At 33.7% G+C, this 26,919-nt stretch overlaps 1 protein-coding gene and 1 non-coding gene across 3 annotated transcripts in view; both read right to left on the bottom strand.

Annotated features, from left to right (window-relative positions):
- Nucleotides 1-1,278: 1,278 nt before the first annotated feature.
- Nucleotides 1,279-26,919, bottom strand: part of LRCH2 (leucine rich repeats and calponin homology domain containing 2) — a 111,389-nt gene continuing 85,748 nt past the window's right edge. The window contains exons 12-20 of one of the 2 annotated variants that reach the window (XM_037039739.1): nt 23,347-23,395; nt 23,156-23,272; nt 16,454-16,498; nt 13,948-13,998; nt 11,804-11,861; nt 10,927-11,039; nt 10,387-10,524; nt 10,194-10,271; nt 1,279-4,011 (exon numbers count right to left, since the gene is read on the bottom strand). In XM_037039739.1, coding sequence (XP_036895634.1) covers nt 3,892-4,011; nt 10,194-10,271; nt 10,387-10,524; nt 10,927-11,039; nt 11,804-11,861; nt 13,948-13,998; nt 16,454-16,498; nt 23,156-23,272; nt 23,347-23,395 — 769 coding nt within the window. In that variant the 3' untranslated portion in view covers nt 1,279-3,891. The remainder of the gene's footprint in view (nt 4,012-10,193; nt 10,272-10,386; nt 10,525-10,926; nt 11,040-11,803; nt 11,862-13,947; nt 13,999-16,453; nt 16,499-23,155; nt 23,273-23,346; nt 23,396-26,919) is intronic. The other variant, XM_037039740.1, reaches the window with a different exon arrangement.
- Nucleotides 13,495-13,623, bottom strand: LOC118982611 (small nucleolar RNA SNORA35). The gene has a single exon (XR_005065575.1). It is a non-coding gene; the product is annotated as a small nucleolar RNA SNORA35 (small nucleolar RNA).

Genomic DNA, 26,919 nt, shown 5'->3' on the forward strand with positions numbered 1-26,919 from the left:
TCTCATAACTCCTAAACTCTGGTTTTCCAATGCAGTAAGACTTACCTTAGCCAAAACAGCTGGAACCTTGTATGAAACACGCACACGCACACACACACCTATTTATGGAAAATCTAACCTATTTAGACACCATAAGCACACCGTTTTTTTCATGTTTTAAAATTTGGGAATAGAAAAAATCACATCTTAAGGAGCAGAAGATATCTGGGCATTTTCAGATTAATCTAATATACAGTAATATATCGAAGGGAACCTAGTCCCATGGATTGCTCCGCACACTGAGATAGGTTCCTGAGATTCTTAGGACCATTCCACATAGAACATCAAAATTTATTAAAGCAAATCAAGCAGAATACTTTTCGGAATAGAGATCTATTAAAAATATTAAATACCTGTTGTAAAGGAGTTGAGACATCCATCATTTAAAATATCAAACTATTATTGTACAGTAAACTGATATTAATAAGAAGCTTGAACTACCACAGATCCTTATTTCACAAGTTGGTCACTGGACCAGCAGGATCAGGATCTGCAGACAACTCAAAAATTCTGGGATAAAATTAGGATAGTTTTCAAACAACTTAATGCCAAATATTTGCTTACATAAAAAATCATTTAAATCTGAGGTTTTAGGGTAACTATAAAACAGGGGCAAAATTATCTTTGATAATATTTACCTGAATAACTGTCTTCTTTTAGGATGAGTAACTGTTGTAAATAAATAATTTTAATAAAATATGTGGTTTAAAAAATTAGAATAACTTGAAAATAGAAGATTATTTTTTTATCAAAAACTTAAGGGTAATTCAGTCATATACCTTGCACTAAAATCTGTCAGGAACAACTATAAAGGACACATGGACAATACCAAAGGGGGGTAGAATTGAGGGTGGGAGGTGGGGATGGCCGGGTTGGGGGGAACATTGGGGAGAAAATGGAGACAACTATACTTGAACAACAAAAAAAAATTAACACAATTTGACCTACCTTATCTTTTGTTAAACTATTTATGTTACATGAAGAGTGTATCTTATATAAAGGTGACATTATTTTATAAAGATATACTAGGGACTTACTTCTTTTTAAAGAAAACATTAGCAACTGAAAATGATATAATATAAAAGAATCTAGACTCTAAAACAACTTACTTTGAATATCCTTTTGAAGCCTATTTTTCCATATTAGAGAACACAGATACAAACTATCAAACACCTACAAAAAATGGATGCTATGATGTTAAGAGAAGAGGTAGAGAGAGAAAGAGAAATTTCAGACTAATTTTTTTTGTTCAACTTTATTTATCCACAGTTTGCATCTGTAATATACATTTAGGGTGCCATTCATTTTTAAATGCATCAGAAAAATCAGTCATGATAGATCTGTGACTAATACAAACATTTCTGAATTCTTCAAAAAATTCCTTTAGAAAAGTCAATAAACTAGTATTCTGTAAAGATAATTATTAAACAAATGGTAATGCATTCATTCTTTACTTCAATTCTAACTTATCCAACATCACTTCTTTCTTGTGCCTTATAGTAATGAATTTAGCAGATGGATATATACTGCATTTTTAGGGCCTAATAAAATATTGTGTTAAATAATCATTTTGATTATTTAACCCTCTTCAAATCACACAGCTAAGTCAAATAATGATAATCATTCTTAATTCAATAACTGGTAAAGTAAATACTTAATAACCGTAAAATGTTTTATAGTTATTTAAAAACTACTCAAAGAAATACATCAGAGCCTTGATATAATGTGTCCTTGGGCATTATGCTGTGAAACTCCTGAGAGGTGGTACTGCCTTTTGGCACTATGGTAAATAAACTGCCAGGGTATGGACTTCAGATGGACCCATGCTAAATGGAATTTTGCTTTGTAGTAAAAAAATGCTACAGTGAGGTTCTGGTGCATTTTCTCTTGAAAGTAATAATTAGTTGACAAATCAAATGCAATAAGAAAATGACCTATAATTTGACTAATATTTCAATGGCACAAAACAGAAAGATACTTAGAAAATAATTAACACCTAGATTGATGAATAAGAGAAGTCCTATAGCATGTTAACTATGATAGCAGTATGAATGATTGTTTTGCTTTTAACGATCACTTTATTTGTAACATTATCAAATTTCTACAATAAATACTGATACTGAAGTATTTATTTGCCTTTTTTTTTTTTACCTTTACTACCTAAGTTTTTACTAGGGAGATTATGTCAATGAAGTTTTTTTTTTTTTTTGGATCCAACTGAAAAATAGTTACTAATTAGCTCAAATATTTAAAGTAATACATTACTAAAAATGCTTCGACTATATAGTCTTAAGAGCCTTAATTCTTTAAAAGCTCCAATTTGACCCTTGGGGAATGTAAAAAACACATCTATATTCTAAAGCTAAAATTTAATTATATGGCTCATGCCAACTGATCCAAAAAAGTAGAGTTGTTTCTAAATCAGCCCTTATTAAACTATTTGGCACAATAGTTTTTGTCTTTTATATATACCCTTTGATACACCCAGGCCAGCGTCTTTAATAAGTTGCATCCATTTTAAGAGGTAACAAGTGCAAATAATCACATATTTAAGATACGATACTTGCTTGGCTACTACAAAAGTAATTATACTAAGGTTCTTCTATAGGAAACAGAATTATTCATTACAGTAATGTTTTTGAAACATACCTGTACTACTACCAATGTAAATTCATCCAACTCTAAATTAAACAAGGACTTTATATAACAGTATATTTGCAAAAACATTTATAGAATGGTCTGTGTTTAATTCAACATCATGTTAGTCGAGTATCATAAGATTTACGGAATCTACAAATTACCACCTTTTGAATAAAAATCTATTCCTCAATTGTTACTCTCTGAATCTAACTAAAGGGAGCACACAGATACAATGTTCCTGAAAATAAAAACATAAAGCAAACTTTGGCAGCTTTTTCAAAATATCCTTGATAATTAGTACTTTGCTAGTTCTCAAAAACCTTACTGCTTTGTGTAACATTTTCAACACAGAAATAAAATACTCTTCAAACAATACATTTTAAAAGATGATTAAGTTTTGCAAAATTAAATAGCATAAATTAAGCATATTAATATTGTTTTTTGACAACATGAAATAACCAATTTAAGGAAAATTGCAATGGACTAAGTAAAAAAACCACAAATACCACAATGTGAGTCACATTTAAATCCTCACATATTACTGACATAACATAACCTACTAAAATATTTTAAAGTTTCACTGATTCCATAACACATTAAAACAAATTGCAAAAATGTTTAAGACTAAATGAGTCATCAATTACACAGGCACTTCACATGTAAACAATCTACAGTACAACTGAAAATATTTTGGCAACAACCTATAATACTAAAACAATTCAATATAAAGTCATAGTTCTATATTTTCTACTCATTTTCTTCTAGAAAACTAAGACCAAAGATTAAAGAAATTCTGCATAAACTAAAAGAGAATTGAATAACTCAAATATAGAATTGTTTAAATAGGCAAACAAAGATTACCTTATCCAGATATTACTGGTATGCTATATTAAAAATTAAACCTAAAGCAATTATTAAATTGAAATTGTATTTTAAATTTAGTATCAATTTGAATTTAAAAAATAATCAATGTTATCAACTGACTAAGTAAAAAAAAATTTGAATTCTCTCTTTTTAGTTTTAGTCCAGTTTTCTCCCAAAGTAGGTTTGGGCTATTTATATAACACAAAATTTAATATAACACAAACTTTTTAAAAACTAAGGCTTAATCTAATAAAATTATTTTTATTAGATAATATTATTCATGAATTTGAGTAATTTGAAGTCACTTCAAATAAATGAAACTATACATTTATGATTTTTAAATTTATACTAAGCTGTAGAAAGCTGAGATGCCTTGGCCATAGGTAATTCAAGAAGAGCCTGAACTGTGACACCGACTTTCACAAGACCTCTTTCTTCCAAAATATGATGAGGCAAACAGAGTCTTTCCTGAAAAAAAAAAATTGATATTTGAACATTTGTTTTTCAATAATGCAGTAAAGCCTAAATCAGTCAAAACTGGATTTTTAAAACATGCTTTCTATAAAATTTCATGTGAAGAACACATAAATACTAATTGATTTGAATCTAAAATGTCTGTTTTTAAAAGTAGACTTTTATGTTTTAAGATTACTATTTTACAAGCTGTGTTTGATCTGATGTTGTTCTGCTTGCTCTACCTAAACAAACGTTTTTAAGTGAACAGTCATGCTAAATATTTCCTAAGCTCTTGTGCTGGAACAGACAAAGCACTACAATTCCAGCCAGGAGATCTAAGGGCCATGTAATATGAAGTATTAAACTTTCCTGAGACTCAGTTTCTTCATCCAGAAGATGAAACTGTGTGAGAAACAAACAAAACAGCCTGTATGTGGAAGCACTTTGTACTCTGCTTCTTTCTATAAGTTCCAATGTTCCATGATCTCTGATATATATGTACCACTTCAGTACTTTTCTTAAGGGTGTTTCCCTCCAGCTTGTAGCACTGTTGTGTTGCTTCTTATTTCCAATAGTCTAGAATTTGAACAATAACAACTGTCTCCTCTTCTAAGCACAACACATGTGTCATCTGATCTTCACAAATCCATGAGAAAGAAGTTTAGAGACAACTTTGCATTAGGTTTCATTAGCCTTCATTGATCCTCTTCTAACATCCTAAGGTTTTCAAAGGGTTCAAACTTCACTCAGTTTACACCAGGGGTGTGAAACTCATTTTCACTGGGGGCTACATCAGCTTCACAGTTGCCTTCAAAGGTCTGAATGTAATTTCAACTCCTTAACAGTTAAGGAGTAGTTACATTTATACAGTCCTAAAATTATTTTGGCTCTTTTAAGAGCTATAGCTATTTTTATTTTAATTTTTATTTATTTTTTTATAAAAGGTTTTATTTATTTATCTTTAGAGGGGAACGGAAGGAGAGGAGAGGAGAGAAATATCAATGTACGGTTGCTTCTCATGAGTCCCCTGCTGGGAACTGGCCTGCAACCCAGGCATGTGCCCTGACTGGGAATCGAACCGTGATCGTGTGGTTCGCAGGCCCGCGCTCACTCCACTGAGCTACACCAGCCAGGGCCGAGCTATAGCTATCTTTAAAGAAACAATACAGTCCACTGCTTCAGTTGGGACACTGTTCACCTCAGGAAAATAAGCTAGTAGTGGATACAGGAGTGGCAAACAGACCACTTACAGGCCCCATATGGTTCATAACTGTATTTTAGTTGGTTAGCACAGTGTTTAAAATCTTATAAACATTATTTTCTTTAAATCCACTGTTTCTTGAAACACTGGAAGCCTTGGCAAGACTGGACCCCTATTCCCGAATTATAACAACTACTTCCTCCATCCTGATGACTTTCAAAAATATATTTCCTGCCAAGATTTCACAATTAGGCTCCAGATACAAATGTCAACTTCATACAGCCAAATGACCAGACATACCAAAATCAATGTGTCCACAACAGAATTACTTCCTCACTTAATTAACTGGTCCTTCTTTATTCTATACCTAAGCAAGTAGTACACAGTTTAATCTCTCTCAATAAAAACCTGAGAATCATAATACTCTTTTCTTTCTTCCTTACCCCAATAACCCATTCACCAAATACTATTGTAATATCACATTTATCAAAAGAGTTCTCAAAAACCATCTTTTTATATCAATTTTCAATGCAACATTAGTTGCCCTCCTAATATTTTGCTTATGTGTTCAAATAACCACTGAGGTATATATCAGAAAAGAAAACAGGTTTCAAATCAATGATTTAGTTCCTACCTCACAAAGTAGAAAAGAGCACATTAAACTAATGACAGGCAGAAAGAAGGAACTAATGAAGATGAAAGAGGAAAACAATAAAATAAAACAAAATGATAGGGGGAAAAAATCAATGAAACCATATGTTAGCTCATTGAGAAAATTTTAAAAAATCAATAAACCTCTAGCTAGATTAATCAAGAAAAAGAGAAAATGCATAAATTACCAATATCAGAAATAAGAGAAGTAACATTAGATGAGATTATTTAAATGTTAAAAAGATAAGTAACATTATAACAATAAGTCTGGCTAACTAAATAGACAAATTCTTTGAAAGACAGAGAATACCAAAGCTCATGCAAGAAGAAATTTTAAAAAACCAGAATAGTTTTAACATTTGTTGAAGAAATTTAATTTTATCATAGTCCTAAATGTAGAACCTAAGATTATAAAACTTCTAAAAATAAACATAGAAAATTTTTCTGACCTTGATTTATTCAAAGATTTTTTTGGTCTGACACCATGATCAATTTTACCTCAAACAACTATGGGAATAGGGTAGGGGGTGGGGCATGGGAGAGCAATTGGGGAAAAGGTGACATAATTTAAAACATAAAATAAATTTGTAGGCAAAACCAAAAATAAATCAAAACTGCTCTAAGAAAGATACTACAATAAGAATGAAAGGACAAATCAAAGACTGGGAGACAATGTTTGTAAATCATACAACTGATAAAAGACTTTGTACATATTTTATAAAGAAATCTCAAACTCAATGATAAGAAAACAACCCAATTAGAAATTGACAAAAGATTCAAATGGACACTTCATAAAAGAATTCATATAAATGGCAAATAAACCTTGAAAACTTGATCAACATCCATCATTAGTCTTTAGGCAAATGCAGAGTAAAACCATATTGGCAAACCAGTGCATACCTATTATAATGGCTAAAACTGAAAACAACAACAACAACAAAAAAAACCACTGACCATATTAAATGTTGTTGAGGAAATGAAGGAGCTGTTTTCTTATACACCGCTGATAGAAGTGTTAAATAGTGTGGCCACTTTAGAAAACGGTTTAGTACTTTCTTTTTTGGTTATTTTTTATTTTAATTTTTAAATTAAATTTGTCAAGGTGACATTGGTTAATAAAATTATACAGGTTTCAAGTGCGCAATTCTATGTACATAATCTGTATACTGCATTGTGTGTCCCCCTTCCAAAGTCAAACCTTCTTCTATCACCATATATTTGGCCCCCCCACACCCTTTACCCCAACCTTCTGCCCCTTCCCTCTGGTAACCACTATACCATTGTCTGCATCTATGAGTTTTTACTGTTTTTCTTGTTAAGTAGTTGCATTCAGTTTTATAACCCACATGTGAGTAATTTATGAGATTCTTGAATTTTTCTGTCTGACTTATTTCACTTAGCATGACATTCTCAAGATCCATTCATGCTATCCCAAATGGTGGTATTTCATCTTTTCTTATGCTTGAGTAGTATTCAATTTCAGGAGTGTCCAACCTTTTGGCATCTCTGGGCCACACTTGGAAAAAGAATTGTCTTGGGCCACATTAAATATATTGTGATATGTAATCGTAAAAAACCTCATAATGTTTTAAGTAAACTTACGGTTTTGTATTGGGTTGCATTCATAACCATTCTGGGCTGCAGGTTGGACAACCCTGGATATGTATCACATCTTTATCCAATCATCTATTGAAGGACACGTTGGTTGTTTTCACGTCTTGGCCACCATGAATAATGTTGCAATGAACACAGCGGTGCATATATCTTTGCAAATAAATGTTTTCAAATATTTCAGGTAGATACCCAGAATAGGGATTGCTGGGTCATATGGCAATTCTATTCTTAATTTTTTGAGGAAGCTCCATATTGTTTTCCACAGTGGCTGTACCAGTTTATATTCCCACCAACAGTGAATGAGGCTTCCTTTTCCTCCAAAACCTCTCCAATGCTTGTTATTGTCTATCTTGTTGATAATAGCCATTCTAAGAGCTGTGAGATAATATGTTATTGTAGTTTTGCTTTGCATTTCCCTAATAGCTAGTGAAGTTGAGTAGTTTTTCATGTATTTGTTGGCAATTGGTTGGCAATTGGTACTTGGGGGAAGTATCTGTTCAGATCTTCTGCCCATTTTTAACCAGATTGTTTGTTTGGTGTAAAATTGTATGAGTTCTTTATATATTGTACTTTGTTATAAGCATACACCTACCATATGTTCCAGTCATTTCAATCCTAAGCTCTTAGATATTTACCCAAAATTAAAGAATTCATACATCCAAAGAACATAAATGCTCATAGATGCCTTATTTCTAGTAATCCCTAAAACTGGGAATAATTGAAATGGCCATCAACAAGTCAATGGACCAACAAACTGTGGTATATTCATACTACTTAGCAATAAAAAGAACAACCTATTTACATATGCAACAACATGAGTCTTAATATAATTATACTGAGTGTAAAAAGCCAGAAAAATTAATATATATATTGTATAATTCCATTTATGGACAACACTGGATAGAAAATGCCAACTACACTATTATAACAGCAGATAAGTGATTGCTTGGTAGAAGAATGGATTGCAAAGGGCCACAAGGAAACTTTTGAGGATAATGTACATGTTCACTACTTTGACTTTGAGGAAGTCTTCTTGGTGTATATACCTGTCAAAACTTATCAAATTGTACATGTTATTTATATTTACTTTATTTTATGTCAATTGTAGCTAATAAAGCTGTTAAAAACACAAAAATATCCTAAAATACAAAAAAAGTAAATGAAAAAATTGACTAAAGATTACCATTTGTAAGTCATGAAATAACAACTTGAAGCTAAAAATAAAACTCTCCCCTCACTGCTAGTAGCTAGAAAGTTTAGAAAATGGGAGCTGTTGATTGCTTCCTCCATAGTACCCCCTCTTATGTTGAGGAAAGGTGGAGCACAAACACTACCCTAGAACAAGTTAGAGAAGACAAGAGTATGCTAAGGAGAATAGTTTTTGTAAGACCTTCCCATTCACCCTCCTTGCTTAATGTATCATGAAGGTGTCTGGAGTATGTTGGACTGTCTTTTTTTCACATAAGAAAATAGAGTATCCAAGTTAAGAGGGTGGGTTCTGGAGTTAGACCATTGGGACTCATGGCATGGTTCCACTATTTACTAAAAGTGTGACCTTGGACAAGTTTCCTAACCTTTCTGTGCCTCAGTGTCCTCATCTACAAAAACATGCATTCATTCAAAAACATGTTTACTGAGAATTCTCCTTAAAAAACTCTTAAAACAAAAATGGAAAAATGTATATAATGCATTATTAGCAAAAAACCTTCCTAATTTTTCTATTTTCTCAGTAAAAGATTAAGAGTACAAAAAAGAAAGAACATAAATGGTTAAGAATTGAAATTTTAAAACATAATGTCAAGCATAGAGAAAATTAGAAGAGAACAGCAAATAGTTTCCATATACAAAGAAATTCAACTGGTTCTCTCTATATAAATTACATTTATTTACTTGAGAAAAGGGGTTGAAGCGTAATCCACAGACCAAATTATTATGACACTGTTGAAAAGAGAGCTTAACCACCCAACTCATTATATAAGTGTATCAAATCAACATATTGTACACCACAAACTTATGCAATGTTATATGTCAATTATGTCTCAATAAAAATAATTTTTAAAAATTAAACTAAATTTTAAAAAGCACAACTAGATTGCGACCTGCTAACAACGTCACACTTGCTCAAGTCAGTCACATTGACATTAAGCTTATCATGTTTAAAAAAAATTTTGTTTATTTATTTTCATTACAAATTTATAACTTTAATTGCTAATTTTATGGTTGCAACTATTACATGAAATATAAGCCAATTACTACAAATTTCAGAGTTTTTCCAGTGAGAAATTATCATAATATGTTACTAAGATTTCCAATTAGACATTTTAAATAAAGTTTAAAACACTGTTCACCTTGAACGTAAATCTTCCAAAAGTCTGTCCATGGAGTTATTTTATAAAGGAGTCCAAATGTCCTCCAGCAGAAAAAAGACAGTAGCAATGATCAAAACCAAGTTGTAATATGACTGCTTATTTATGTTTATTCAATGATGTGTACAATGAGTACATTTTTACGTATATGTAGCTGTTTCCTAAATGACTTTCAAAATAGATTAAAAACATTCATTACAGCGCTACCATAGCAAAAGTTGGAACTCTGTACAAGGTATCCATAAAAGGTAATCATTTTCATGTTCAAAGAGCATTATTCATTCCAATTGTGAAGAATATGGAGTGCAGTACATATGTAATAAATATTTAAATTATTATTATATTAGAGAAATTACAATTACCTGTGAGACACCCAACTTTTTACAAGCATCAAGAAAGTTTTCTACATTTCTTCGACATTTTGCCATGCTCAGTTTAGGCTATAAAGTAAGAAGAAAAGGTATATTTACAGCCATATTTATACATAAATTAATCAAAATTGATATTATTTAAAAACAGTTTCAAGAGAACTTACAAATTGTTGACAAAACTTACCACCGCTGGTGATGGCACATGAATACTAGCTACAGAGCGTGGCCTTATATGATTGGCTAAATGACAAAGGACAACTCCATCCATGAGTGCAGCTCCAATGTCATCAGGCAAAATTACTTTTAACTTGGATTCAAGATTCTATAAAAAACAGGTATAAATCACAGATATTCTACCTAAACGTTATATATTTATATTACAAAGCATTATATAATCCAAAATTTTAAAGAGTATTAAAAATAAAATCCATATATATATATATTTTAAAGATTTTATTTATTTACTTTTAGACAGAGGGGAAGGGAGGGAGAAAGAGAGGGATAGAAACATCAATGTGTGGCTGCCTCCCATGCACCCCCCTACTGGGGACCTTGCCTACAACCCAGGCATGCGCCCTGACTGGGAATGGAACCAGCAACCCTTTGGTTTGCAGGCCAGCACTCAATCCATGGAGCCACACCAGCTAGGGCTCCACATATATTGTTAATTTTCCAAGTTAAACCCATTCCTGCAAAGCAGATCTGAAAGGTCAATCAGACTTACATTGCGAAGTTGTCGTATTTGTTCTCGCTCTTCCCGTAAATGTTCCATCTTTCTTCTCATTGTAAATCCAGGATCCGCTGCCCCATATTCCTGACGAGATGAGCGGCTAAAAGCTATAAAAACAGAAATTTCCTAATTTACAACAAAGCTAATAAGAAGGATCAACCATCGGTAGGGAAAGAGGCATGATAAAAAGAATCAATACAAAATTTCACTGAACACTATTACTTTATAATACATTCTAAATATTTTTTATAGAATATAATTGAAATCTTATCTGCATAATTGAAAGCAACAGGGAAGACAAGTGTAACAATTTCTACTACCTATATATGTTCTTATATAATATACATTTGTAGAAACTTATGATCCAGCTTAAAAATTATTAAACATAAATCAGCCTTTATTATTATTATCTTTAAAGAATAAGGAAATTATCCTTGAAGGTCAATACAGTTATTCAGGAATAAAAACTGTAATTCAATACCTTGCCAAGTAACATGGATCCATTTTCTTTTGGGCTTGCCAAATGCGAAAAGATCCCTTTTTAAAACCACAATATAATGGAGTGCTATAATTTCAAACAGTGTTTGGTTTGCTGGCAGAGTGGTCATTCTAATAGCAGTCACAGTAGTGTAGAAATAAGACTGCAGTATATCTAAGGCAAAAAGCTGAGGTTTCAGGAGCTTGAAGGTAAAGAGGAAGAAAGAAATGGGGAATGGGAATTGGAAAGACAAATAAGGTTAAGAGAAAATTACTTTTGGAGAGGGGAAAGAATCTGCGTGTACTTAAAACTATGGAATCAAATCCCACTTAAGCTTGGAAACTCTAGTTTCATATATAACCAATACATTTTATGTGCAGAACATATATTTACCTGATCTAGGCTTCAAGCCAAAAGGACCATGTGAAAAACCATCAGTTCTATCATATTCCTAAAAACAGAAAACAAATAAAACCTGTTTTTTTTCAAAATAATTAAGGTAGTGATTCATATCCATTCCAATTTTGAGAAGTATTTATTTTTTCTATTAGTGAAGTAGAGAAAGGCAAACTGCATTTCCATTTAAATTCATAATTTCACTTTTAAAAGGTGTATAAATATTTGCTAATTGACCTGATTATATAAGCCTTTAAATATTTTTCTCCCATAGTATAAGTAAAATTAAAAGTAAAATTATTGAAGTGTATAAATTTAATAGATATTATTTTTAAGTAAACAACAAAGTCTGAAATGAAGTAAACTTCAGTGAAAAGATAAGTGAAATTAGCAACATTTATTTAGTATGTACCATGGAGCTGACACTTAGGGGATAGTATGAGGCGAAACTATATATTCATACTAACAGGAGCTCCAGAATGAGAGATAACAAATTATTATGTCTTCTTTTTGAATGCACATTGCTTCAAATTGCTTTCACACAGTTACATGTTGTGGAAAGAATTGTGGCATATTTTAAATATCTGAACTTGGCATCAAAAAGCTTAGGTTAAGTCTTAGGCAGAACATTTAATTTTTCTGTTACTTTCTTCATCTTTAAAATGGGATATTGTGAAGATTAACTGAGATAACTAAAAGAAAGCACTTTGTAAAGTGGTAAGATAACATAATGTTAGCAGCATCGTATTTAATCTGCATCAATTGTGAAGTATATACAGTCTGGGTTTCAGTCACTTCTCCACCACTTATTCACTGGGGTCTTTTGGCAAAATTTATCAGTCTCTTCAGCTGTAAAATGATGAGGCTAATACCCAGTTCACGGGACTTCTCTTAGATTCAAATGTAGAGGCAAGCTTTTGTTAGTAGTAAAGTTCTATACCATTTTTTATCCTTTTCCTTTCACAGATGAAATTGAAGCAATCAGAATTCTGTTGATTCTCCAAATTTTCTGATTAACATGTGATATACAGTTCAAGCTGAATGTTAATTGAGCTATCAAAACACATGCTCACCAATCTAAGCATCCACAAGCCTCACAGTTTGTCTTCATTCTTTTGCTAAAATGTTATGAATTCCCAGACATAATTTTTACTTATCCAAATGCAAGCAAAATGTATTATATAAGCAATGTAATTTACTTGAGAAAACTGGCACCGATACTTTTCCCATGACGACTGATCATAAAATCACAAAGCAATTAGGCAAATAAGTAGTTACTTATATGATTACATTTGTTATAATTGAAAGTAAAAGACTTACGAAAGCATATGACAAAGACTAATTTTAAGCTATCCTAATTTAAACTATTTTTCAAAAGAATGTAAACCATTTTACCTGCCATATAAATAATTTAGAAACATGTTTATAAAACTAACATTCAATTCTATTTAAAAGTTTTAATCATTTACTTACTAATGTCAATACTTTTGTAGAATACTAAATAAGGTAATTTTAAATAGAAAAAGATATTGTTTGAAATTTAAAAAATATACCTCTTGTTGTAAAGCAATAGGTTTAATCAAATCAGAATAATCAATCATTCAAAACACTGGAGTATTTGACTGAGATCTCACGAACTCTCATCTAGCCTTTCTCCCTTCCCCCACTCCAGTCTAAGATCCTAAGAAATGTGTACCCTCCTGTCGATAGGAACAACCCACAGCAGGGATGTTTCCCGTGGAAAAAGGAAGTTTCTCTTGCATTGCTTTCAGACCTAATTGGTTATGAGAAAAACCAAAGGCCACTGCACAATGCTGAAGTAGTTTGTTTTTAAAATTAAAATTTTAAAGCTGTTTCTATCATCTCTTTCAAAATATGGATTATACAACATAAAAGTCATATAAATTGAATGCTTTTCTGTGATCTAGATGCATCTGTCAATGAGTAATATGTTATATTTATTATGAATATTTGTACAAAAAGATGGTAGTGTTCTTAGATTCTTTATAGGCCACGTATGTACAAATTAACCTGTGTGGCTTTCTAAATATGGGTGAATAAATTACATTAAAAAAAAGATGAGGTTAGAGAAAAGAGACAAGAAAGAAACTTATGTAAACATATAAAAACAGAACTTGTACCTCAGATGATATTGGAGATTGTGGTAACACATTAGCATTATCACTGTCTTTCTAAAACATAAAAATAAAAAGATGAAAGATGAAATTAAAACATGAGTGATGATATAGACATATAAATAGAAAACTGAAAATTGTTTTTGATCAACTGTTAAAGAAAGAATCTAGAAAATACCATCTACCACCTTGTTGTTTAAAGTGTTGTCTGTGAATCAGCAGCATCAGCATCCTCTGGGAACTTGTTAGAAAGGCGAAGTCTCAGGCCTCACCCGAGACCTACTTACATAGAATCTGTATTTTAATAGGATCTCCAGGTGACTAATAAGCCCTTAAAAGTTTTAGAAGTACTATCTACTCACACAAAATATTTTCCTATAAATGTATTTCCTTTAAATACCACAAAAGAAAAACCTTTTCATATTTCTTAGAAAAGATCCATGTGTTAAGGTTCATTTCTGATGGGAAATGGCAATAACACATTACAATCTGGACATGGAATAATTCTATCATTCCAAATGAAAACATTTATCTAGAAAATTATGTACAGCACAGGTGGCAAACACAAGGCCCAAGGGTGGAATCCAGGCCTCCACCTTGTTTTATCTGGCCTGGAACCTTGTTTCTACCCGGTGGCATTACAGAGCTCCTTGCCCCTAGTTATGGAGTAGTTATTTACACAGTCCTAAAATTATATTTGGCCCTTTGAAGGCAACCATGAGGCTGATGTGGCCCCCAGTGAAAATGAGTTTGACACCCCTGAGAGCTAATATAGGCTTAGAAATAATTCCGAAGAATTTAATTGCATAAAATAATATCAAGCAGTCCATGTTTTTTGAATGACTACTACCAACCAAATACAAAAATCTTAACATTTAATCTTGAATCTGCATACCACACAGGACATTTACTCACCATTCAACAAATGATTACCAACTACCCAGTATATGTTAGATACTGCACTAGGTATTGGGAATACTGAAATTTAGTAAAATATCCACTGAAGGATCTCTAGTCTAGAGGGAAAACAGATTAATTTATAGAGGTAATACAACCTTCTTAAGTAAAAGGACAGAGCTTTGAATGCCATATCATGAGGCACAGATAATGGTGCTTGGAAAAATGGTGCTAGAGGTTGAGAAAGGCAAGTTTCCTGAGAAACTAAAAAAAACTGAGTAGGTGTTTACCAGAAAAAGAAGGGAACAGCATTGCAAGGTGAGAGGACAAAAACAAAGGCACAGAAGCAATGAAAGAAGAGTGCAGAAAACCTGTTGCTGGAGACTTCAGTGAAAGCAGAGCAAATTGGGAGTTGAGACTGATATGGTAAGCAGAGGCTTGACTAAGGAATTAGAATTTAAGTGATGAGGAGACATTGTGAAGCTTTCTAAGAAAGGGAGTAGAGCCTGGTCATATCTGTGTTCTTTCAAACAGTCATTGTGGTTGCAGATGGAGTGGATAAAGGAAGAGATGAGTAAGGTTGCTACTGCAGTCAAGAAATGGTGAGGGCCTGTGCTGGGGCAGAAAGAACAGATATGCAGGTATGGGATATATTCAAAATGTTTCAGTATCAAATAAAAATAGGCATTGCCCTGGCTGGTGTAGCTCAGTGGACTCAGCACAAGTGTGTGAAGCAAAGGGTTGCTGGTTCACTTCTTAGTCAGGGCACATGCCTGGGTTGCAGGCCAGGTCCCCATTAGGGGACACACGAGAGGCAACCATACAGATGTTTCTCTCCTACTCTTTTTCCTCCCTTCCCCTCTCTAAATAAATAAATAGATAAACAAACAAACAAACAAGCAAGCAAGCCTTGGTAACTAATTGGATATCGAGGCAGGTAGGACCAAAATGGGTATAAAATATAAAGGGCCAGGAAGAACAGCCAAGCTGAACCAAGACACTAGCTCAGTTTTCAGCAAATGTTTTCTGTGTGATTCTATGTCATAAAATTAGAGTTATCAGAAGCCCTGCCAAGAGCCAACATCAAATTAACTATGAACGCCTCCAAACAAGATACACAAAGCTGAAGTATTCATGGTAATGAGACTACCATTTCAAAAATTCTACGCTGCTGCAGTTTAAAATGCTGAGGTAAAAAAATGTACAGTAATGCAAAACCTGTAGTAATCTAATTTTAAACGTTAAAATAGTACAAAGAATTTGTGGAAATATATTAATAAATTCCAAACAAATCTCAATAGATCACCAGATTGATTTAGGAAGAAGATGGTAAAAATGTAAAAAATTTAAATTTATGAATTAAAGTTTCATGATGAATGTTAAAATTCTAAAATTGAAATATCAGGAATTCCATTATAAACAAAGGGCATATAGAAATTACATGATTAAATTAATAATTATATGATAACACTTACTTTTTATTATTGCAGAAAACCCAGGCATTAAATCAATAATGAAGACACTGAAACATGGATTACATTTTACTCTAATTTAGTCAACTACATTTGAGAAGTAAATATTTTAAGTAATTGATAATATTACCCTCTTTTCTCACCTCATCATTTTCATTGCCACTTGAACTCTTCCTTGATGATTTATACTGAAAAATATTTCAAACACATATTTTTCCTTGAACATATGAATTCTCTAATAGTAAATTATATGAGGTTTATTCATATTTCAGTATTTTATTAAATTATGTAATACTAAGTTTAATTACATAATCAGTTTAAAGAGTCCTACCACTTACTAATAGCTAATACATGCAGGGTCCAGTACAACTAATGCCCATTTTTTATTACAAAAATCTTTTACTACAAAATCATAAGCGTAACGCTGTAACATAACAATATCACACTCAAGCACACCATATGACACTTTAGGTGAAATGTTCACATTAAAACTATAAATTACCACCATATATTATTACCCTACCAATGACACTCAAGCAGGCCTTACTTTTGCTGGACCGTGTACAGTATGTGCAAGGCATTGTTTTAAGTACTTTACATATATCAAGTAACAATTCTTCCTTAAACAAATCCATTTTCCATTCATTCCATTTTGAAATCTGATGGTTGTCTTAAATGTTCCTTTTTCTTAATCCAGTATATCAAATGTGTCATCAAGTTACTTTTTTTGTTATCTCAAACTTATGTCTGAATTCTCATAACTATCACCTTATCCTAGGCCCTATCTCATACTTAGTCTATAATCTCATCATTTAAAATGTCATTATGAAGAAACCTACTTATTTTAAGTTAAAAAGCCCCACTACATTAAATGTATATATTGACTATACAATAATAGTAATAGTGATAATAGCTAACACTATGCTAGCACTTTATACTAGGCACTGATTGAAATGTCTTACATGTATTAACTCACCTAATCGTCATAACACCTCTGAGGTAAATACTATTATCTTAATTTTATACTTAGGCACAGAGGCAATATAGTCAATATAAAAAATGCTACTATATGAAAATGTGCTTCTTACAATGAAGAAAATACAATATGACAACCATTAGAGTTCTCACTTCTGATTCTTCTTTACCACAAATAATCTTCCAAATCAGTGGCAGATTAATCTTCTCCAAACACTACTTGCAACTCAGGACTCTCCTGCTAAAAAACCTATTAACTTCTAGATTATGTCTAAATTACTTTGCCTGGCATTCAAGGTGCTCTTTAATAGCCCCATTTACTTATGCAACTTTATCTTCTATAACTCTTGGAAAAATAGATAACCTATTTCCTAGCTCAACCACAAATTGAGGGCTGAGCAGAATCAGGGATTACAAAAACAAAGCCTAAATTCCTCCACTGTCTCTCCTGTGATTTAAGACAATTCTCATTAATCTATCAGGGCGCTCTTTTCAGCTGATCCCAGATATGATTTCAATGTTTTTAATCCAGTGTTCCAGATTGCCAAAGAATCAAGTTTACATGTGTAAATAAAACTATTTGCTATTGATTATGTCATTCTTGGTTCTCTATTCTACTTCAACAAAAGTATGTCATTAGGATAGCAGACAACTGGATTCCAAGATGCCATCAGTCACACCAGCAAAGAAGAAGAAACTCATGGATATCAAAATAAGGGAGCTGCCAAGCTGGAAACTGATGCAGGATTCTACCCCTAAAGGCACCATTGGAACATTTCTAAGAGGTTACTATATACTGGTATTACCAGAAGTATGTCAGCCTGGCTGGTGTGGCTCAGTGGTTTGAGTGCTGGCCTGCAACCAAAGGGTCACCAGTTCAATTCCCAGTCAGGGCATATGCCTGGGTTGTGGGCCAGGTCCCCAGTGGGGATGTGTGATAGGCAACTATACACTGATGTTTCCCTGTCTTTTTCCCTCTCTTTCCCTCTCTCTAAAAATAAAGGAGGATGTGGTCATCATTGTCAAATGCTACAGTGCATTTTACCTTTTGTAGGTTTATGTGAAGCTCTAGTGAGGGGCTATTTCAATGGAGGAATGGAGGTGAAAGCCAGACTGTAGTGGGTTAGTAGTGATCAGAAAGTGGAGACTGAAAAATGGCAAGTGATGTTCTAAAAGAAAACAAAGAGAGATGGCAGCAGCTGAAAGGGGAATCTGGAATAATAGTAGAGATCTGAGCTTATTTATAAGATGGAAGGTATAGAAATTTTAAAAAGGAGGTAAACAACAAAACAAACAAGCAAGCAAAATATAACCAAGAGACTGAAATAGAGAGAACAGGCTGACAGTGACCAGAAGGAAGAGGGGAGGGAATTTCCGGGGAAATAGGGGAGGGATTTAGAGGAACATATATAAAGGATACATGCACAACAACTGAGAAGGGTGGAAATGGGAGGGAGGGGGGAGCACGGGGGGTGAGATGGGATGGGAGTAATAGACAGAAAACTGTACTTGAAAAATAATTAAATAAATTTAAAAAAAATAAAAAATAAAAAAGGACATAGAAAAGTAAGTGGATAATTGATAAAGGAAAGAAGTAGAGGATGATGTAGTCAAGAACTTACATAATAAGACTAGTATTACTGTTACTCAATTACTATTCTAATTAAAAGTACTCATATATGAAAACTTAGAAAAGTATTATTTCGTTTGCATTACTGCACATTGCAAAGGACCTAAAACCTAAATATATAGGTTTTACTAAATAAATAGTAAAACTTAATATATACATAGATTTAAAAATATTGTGTAAATTCAAATTTTTTACTAACTCAACTCAGCTGTCCTCAGTTAATATTAGTCTGAATAACTGAAGTTTTATTATATCTAAATTTAAATACCACAATAAAGGCCTGGTCTGAAACAGGTCAGTTCATCTCTGAAGCCTAGATTAAATTTACAGGCAAGACGGTTAACTATGCACAAATTCTGACCCAGAACAAATCAGGTTATTTCAGAAGCCCGGTTGGTTTCCTTTTTCTAGTATAAAATTAAGTATGATCATAAATATATACAAATATTTACCTTGGGGGTTAGCTTTTAAATTAAAATATTGTACTATATTTATAAAATCAGATATATATTTTGTGAGTCATTATGTTGTATCACAGTAGTAATGAGATACATTTGAAGACAAACATGTATGACATTCCAATAATCCTTAAAAGTAACTAGGTATAGTAATTCTAATGTTTCCTAACATTTTGGTTTAGAAATCAATCATCAAATGCATTCGGAAATTCACGTGTTATCATGCTTGCAAGAAATTAAAGCTACTAAATTACATTAAAATAATTTATCAACAAGAGGTTAGATTTTCATATTTTATTGTGTATCTTAGTAAAATAATATTAATACATTTCTACAAAAGATTTTTAACAAAGTAATGTATTTCCTAGAATAGTTTTACTTTGAGAAATGCAGTGATTTTATTTTAGAAACAAGGACATTCAATTTCATTTACCAGAGTAGTATGTGATAATGGCCAAGGAGTCTGAAAGAGTTAATGTAACTCCCCTACAGTCATTTATTTACTCATGTAATCTGACCCAATTTATATTCTTGCTCATATAACCTGAGCAATATGTTGAAACATATTTTTTTAGTTTCAGGGTCTTCCCTGAAAAACATACCACCCAAAATTAGTTTGGCAACTAAGAAGCAATAATAGAGTAACCAATAATATAGTAACAAACACACAGAATAACACACATATACAAACACACATACACTTTAAATATACTGAATAACAGCACCAGAAATAATTTACCATGTAACATAAAGAAATCCTATAGCTCAGTCCTTTTATGTGTTAGGATAAAGTTTCACAAAAGCTCTGTATGTTTCATAACACAGCAAAGCAAAAGAAGCCGTTGTTGAGCAAATTCAGTGATAATTTGATAGAAATCTCTAGGGTGGTATATTTTAATATTTAATGAACTATAAATTCATATTTAGTTCATTAATTTATCTTGTGAAAAACCCTTTTGATTCTCAGGAGATAGGTAATTAAGATAAATTTTCAAAAAAAAAGAGAAATTTTCCTTTTGAAAGATAGACACTTCATAGAAATTGATGATGTTTTAATCATAAAAATACTGAAAATTGTGAGTAATGGCTTGTATTTGTACTTAATTTAGGGAGCAGTATCTCAACTGTGTGTGTGTGTATATATATATTTTTAGGAAAAAAAATATATATATACATTTTAGGAAAAATGTATATATATACACATTTTAGGAAAATGTGTATATATATATATAATGTATATATAGTGTGTGTGTGTGTGTGTGTGTGTGTGTGTGTGTATATATATATATATATATGTGCATTTTAGGAAAAAATTGATGACATTCTAGTTTTGTTAACTGTCCCAACACTGACATCTTCTGACAGCTGAGGAGAACTACATTATCTCCTTAAAACATTCCCCAGTGACTGAAACTTATCTTTGCACCTATTTAAGTATGGATGAAATTAACATTTGTTGAATAATGATTATGCAATAGACACTTCAAAGATTATTTCATTTGATCTCTTAGCAACTTGTCAAATAACAATGTTATAGAAGGTACATTTGAGCCACAAAAATAAAATATTTATCAACAAAAGATGCTATTAAATCAAACTCTGTATTTATCTACAAAAATTTTATTGTATTTTTTCCATTACCATTTATCCCCCTCATACCCTCTTCCACCTCTATCCACCCCTCCCCGCACCTGAGGTCACTGAAGCCTCTATTAAGACTTTATTGAGAAGTTCACCTAAGTTACTGTAAAATATTTAAAAAACAATAAAACTGTATTGATTTGAAACTGTTCATTTGACAGTAGGCTATCTACGGTAAGTAAATAGGCAGCATAGCATACGCTCTGGGTTCAAATCATGACTTAAATGTTTCTTAGCTAAGTGACCTCAAGCATATTACTTCACCTCTGTGCCTTAATTTCCCCATCTATAAAATAAAAATGGTAATAATTGTAGTTACTTCATAAGGTTGTTACAAGGATTACATGAGTTGATATTTTTAAAGTATTTAGAACACCGCTTGGCACTTATTAGGTGGTATGTGTTTTGATAAATAGATTTTGTATTCTTTTACTATACCAATAGATTAAATAAATACTAAAAAGGGGAAAAGTTTTCAGGAACTACTATAAAGGACACATGGACAAAACCAAAGGGTGGTAGGATCAAGGGTGTGAGGTGGGGATGGCTGGGGTGGGAGGCATGGTACCGGGAAAACGGAAACAACTGTACTTAAACAACCATAAAAAAAGTTTTAAAATTTTCTTTTTTTTAAAGATTTTATTTACTTATCCTTAGAGGGGAAGGGAAGGAGAGAAGGAGAGAAATATCAGTGTATGGTTGCCTCTCGTGAGTCCCCTGCCGGGAACTGGCCTGCAACCCAGGCATGTGCCCTGAATGGGAATCGAACTGCGATCGTGTGGTTTGCTGGCCCGCGCTCTATCCACTGAGCTACACCAGCCAGGGCTAAAATTTTCTTTTATTAGTTTGAAATACTAAAATTTCCCCACATCATTAGTCATTCATTAACTTTTATCTATTAACAAATTTTATTGTGCACCTTTGTTTAAGGCTCCATAAACTTAAAGAAGGGGCTCTAAAATAAGTACCAGAATGTTAATCTAACTACAGATCTGTAAACAGTTGGGATAAATAGCCTTTCATCATTGCTGACCAGGGTTCTGCTTAGAATGCCCTTCCCTTTTTTCCCTATGTGTTTTATTTCTTCATTATCTCCCTTATTGACCAGGTAACATGAGGCTCATTAAAAAGATTCAGTAATTATTTGTTGAAGGATGAACTTATCACATACTTCTCACATTTAAATATTTTTGTTTTGGTCATATGATGCTATTTCCAAATATATGTTATAATCCCATATAAGGAAACAGATCAATGTACATGAAGACCCACTGCTAGCCAAGAGAAAAACATAAAATGTACTCCTATTTATTAGTGATACAAACTTCAAATTACGACCTATAATTTAGCTTAGAACTATGCATTCTGATAAAATTATTATTACTATTAAATGAAAATTAGGCTTTGGTAAACAGCAAAGGTGTAGTAAGACAAAAGAATTTGCTATTCATGGACAAAGGAGCTTGTTTACACTATTCATTTGAATCAGAAATTCCAATAGTGGATTCCAACTAGTACTGAAGATTATTCCAATTCCAATGACTGGCATCTGTAAATCAGCAGATCTATACCACAAATAGATAATATTTACAAAGGTCTGCACAGTAAAATTTCATTAAAACTATGCTAACTAGAAATGTGGGATAATTCAGATGCTTTCAGTTTTTAATTTAGTTAAAAGACCACCTTATGAAATCTACTAATATAATAAGAAGATAATAAAATGGCAGGGAAAACACTTTTAATCTTTTGCAAAAACCATATAAATAACATTTATTTACATAAAAACAATTAAATGCTAATTGTCAACTATTTATTGAAACAAATCCAATGAAGACCTTTTGGGGGTAATTCTTTTAAAACATTACCACATATTGTTACAACTAGCAGTGTAGAAAACATTACCTCTTTCTTGTAAAGAATTTAGTAAACCACAATTCAGACTGACCTACTCATTATTAATTATTCTGCATTACTGAAATATAGATATAACTGGGTCATGTTATCTGTACCACATACATGTAGGAAATAAATATAACACATTTACTATATCCAACAAGTTATAGTCTACCTTATTAACATAAAATAAAACTGATAAAATGAAAACTCATTTCAAAGTAAATTTTACAATTTTAAAGTACCTTGAAATATTCTTTTCTAATCTGTTTGCTCCGCCTCCTTTCTTCACTATGCCAAATTATAGGTTGAGATTCTGGCCACTGTTGTTCATCTGCTTGATCCTTCTGATTTTCTAAGGGCTGTAATAGGACAATTTCTTTTAAGTAAATAGAGACAAAATATTAGGTATAATAGTAATTTAATACCCTCTTACCTTCCATGATAAAGGTGATAATGGTGAATTAACTTCATCTGCTAAGACACTAAAAAAAATCAAAGATGCCTTAATATGTTAAAATATTTAGAATTACCCTTAGATATATATTATAAACATGATAAAAAAAATATAAAATTTTTTAAACCAGAAATCTAAAGAATGTATTCATGCCTATGTTTTGAACTAATAGCATAAAACTTAAAGTTTACAAAAACATATTGAAGTCTCCAATCAATTATAATCATTACAAAAACAAAATGGGTTTATTTAATATCACCTTATGCATAGGACTACTCTAAGGACTTTTTAGAGGCCAAAAGAAATATAATACATAGAGACATAAAAAGAACACACAAGATATTTATTATATCAAAATCGTCACCCAAAGGAAAACAAAACAAAAAAAACATCAAGTAATTCCTTTTGCCTATTGGATTACTGATTATGAGCCTATAACCTTTCATTCCAACATAGAAGGGCTATGGTAGAAATTCTTTTTATCCAGTTTTTTTTGGAGTGAGGTAAACTGCATGCCATTGTTACACAGCAGATTTGAACAAGGAGTTCCTTTAGAAAAAACACACAAAATGCCCACTAGAGATGGTACTATTCAACACTGTTATAAAACTTCTATTCAGTACAGGAATAAAAGAACATTTAAAAATTAGAAAGGAGCAAATTTCCAAATTTTATAGAGAACATAATTGGCCAAGAGAAAAACATTTTAAAAAGTCTATTCTTATTAAGAGGTTAGCAGTTATAGAAAAATATGTTAATATCTTTTATATATATCAATTATAACAAGTTAAATCTCATAAAAGGAAGGAAAAGTTACACCTAGGGAAAAAAGAATTAACTGGACATGCATAATACCTATATGAAAAAACAACAACTGTCTAGTAAGGAACTTAAATGACTAGAAAGTTCTTTAAAAAACTAAATATTATAGGTAGCTGATCACTGAAATAAACTCCAATAATTTAAAAAACTGTAGGAGACCATTCTGCATGGCATGAACCCAGCCCCCAGTGGCAAACATTTACTGCAAAATAACTTCTTAAAATCCACGCTAAACCTTCCAAGGACAAGTGTAACCCGTTCAACTACTTTTGCCCTTTTCATTTGCAAATATTCCTCTTCTGTGATGTGATTAGCAGCACTGGCTACTTTGTCTTCTGTAAAAGGTAACCACCTAAAGCAACCTGTGCATAGTAAATGAGGACCATTAGGTAATATGCCAAGAAACCCAATAAAGGCCAGTTACCACAAGGGCTACACACAGCTTTTGCTCCCCTTGAGAGAAAAAGCCATGCTCACCCTTTTCCTCCATAGGACTCAGTAGTCTGTGTAAATGTCCCATTTCATCCATAATGATGTGGACACTGCAGGCTGGTGTCCACATAAAAAAACCAATAAGTATTTTTAGGCTTGTTTTGGAAATTTAACAAGAGTTAGAAAGTTAATTTGGAAGAATGGATAACCAAGAAAAGTTAAGTTATATAATAAAGAGGACTTACTTACTTACTAGGAAACTACATATTTACATTCTATTAAATTACAGAAATAAATTGTCAGGATGGGCGGGGTAGGACAAAATGGTGGCTGAACTACAACCCGGAAAAGACGGCTGACGTCAAACCAGAGAGCCAAAAGAGAAGGCTTTGCCAAAACGGATATCTGCGTAGCAACCTGAACCCAAGGAAAGCCACCAACGACATACTGCCACTCTGTTGAAAGGGGACCAATCCCCAGCTCCCATGAAGAGAGCCAACAAAAATAAAACCCCACCATATTCCCTGCTTGGGCTCGACTTGTTCGGCTCCACTCTGTGGACTAGAGAACCTCGCCCAGGTATGCAAACCCCAATAAAGCTCTATACTGCCTAATTTTGTGGCTCATTGGCATTTCTTCCTTGGGGGAGCCTAAGAAAGCCTTTCAGTTGGTGCCGAAACCCGCAAGGAGTTGTCTGCTGAAGATCGCTCCTCTCCCTACTCCACGGGGAGGCCTTGTGGCCGCCCCACCAGTTTGGACTAAGAACCAGGGTAAGTGCTGTTGCCCTTAAGTTTCTGGTCCCCGAACACTGATTCCGCCCCCTGTCTGCTGGGAGAGACTGCTCTCACACCAAAACCGCAGCGCTGTGTCAGGGTAACCCCTCTGGGAGGGACTGCCCTCCCCTACTGAGAGGTTCTGGGCAACAGAAGAGATGTCCCTGGACCCAGACCCCCATTTTTACCAGACCAGATCAGCAGATTGGGTTGAGGGACACCGATTCTCATTTGTTGATCCTCATGGAACCAGGAATGAGGGGGCAGGAGTCCAAGCCAGAAAATGGCTGACTTTTCTATCCACTACAGCCTGGCCATTATATCAGCTTGATAACCGTGAAACCTGACTTCCTGAAAGCACTTTCAATTTCGTTACCCTTACTGACCTAGATAATTTTTGCAGATGGCTGGCAAATGGTGTGAGGTCCCCTACATTCAGAGCTTTTGGGCCTTGTGCTCCCGCCTGGCTCCCCACCAAGTTCTCCTCACCCAAGGGAACCCTGAGCCCATCTGGCTTCCTAAGCCTACTGCCCCAGAACTACCCTCCTCCTTTTCTGATTCCCCTGAAGATCTTGCTTCTCCTTCTCCCCCTCCTTATCAGCTCCCCCTCCTTATCAGCTCCCATGGATGGCTACTCCAACCCCGGCCCTCCCCTCTCAGCCAGATTCTCACCCTCCCTCTGAAGACCTTTCTTTTCTGGTCAGCTCACACACCCACTCCCACCTGAATCTAGAGCCCCTAGACTCCCGCATTTGACCCCTCCAGGAAGTGGCAGCAGCAGAAGGTGTTGGTCCGGTCCATGTCTCTTTTTCACTAACTGATCTCTCTTCAATTGAAAAATGCCTAGGCTCGTTCTCCACTAACCCTATGAATTTTATCAGGGAATTCCAGTACCTAGTCCAAGCTTATGACCTCATATGGCATGACCTGCACATCATTTTAACTTCCACCATGACCCCAGACAAGTGCGATAGCATCTGGACTGCAGCTAGGGCTCATGCAGACCAAACCCACACCACCAATCCCCTCATGCCAGTACAGGCTGAAGCCATGCCAGAGGTGGAACCAGGCTGGGGCTACCAGGTAGGACAGGAGGGTTGGAGGCACTGCGACCAAATGGTCGAGTGCCTGATAGCAGGTATACACCAATCTGCCCAGAAAGTGGTCAATTACGATAACAGAGAGGTTGCCCAAGGCCCTGGAGAAAATCCGGCACTGTTTCTCAACAGACTAACTGAGGCAATGACGCTCCATACCCTCCTTGACCCAGCTTCTAATGCTGGGGCCACTGTCTTAGCTACTCACTTTATCCCCTAGTCGGTTCCAAACATTAGAAGAAAACTAAAAAGCGCTGAGGATGGACCTCAAACCCCCATCCAAGATCTGGTAAATATGGCATTTAAGGTTTTCAATAACTGGAAGCACAGGCTGAGGCTGCCCCCCAGGCTCGCCTACAGCAAAAGGCAGCCCTGCAAACCCAAACCATGCCAGCGGCCATGCGGATGGCAGCAAACACTGGCACAGG

This window comes from Sturnira hondurensis, unplaced genomic scaffold (genome assembly GCF_014824575.4).
Source record: "Sturnira hondurensis isolate 20B ecotype Veracruz unplaced genomic scaffold, ASM1482457v3 Scaffold0025478, whole genome shotgun sequence".
Classification (NCBI taxonomy): Eukaryota; Metazoa; Chordata; class Mammalia; order Chiroptera; family Phyllostomidae; genus Sturnira; species Sturnira hondurensis.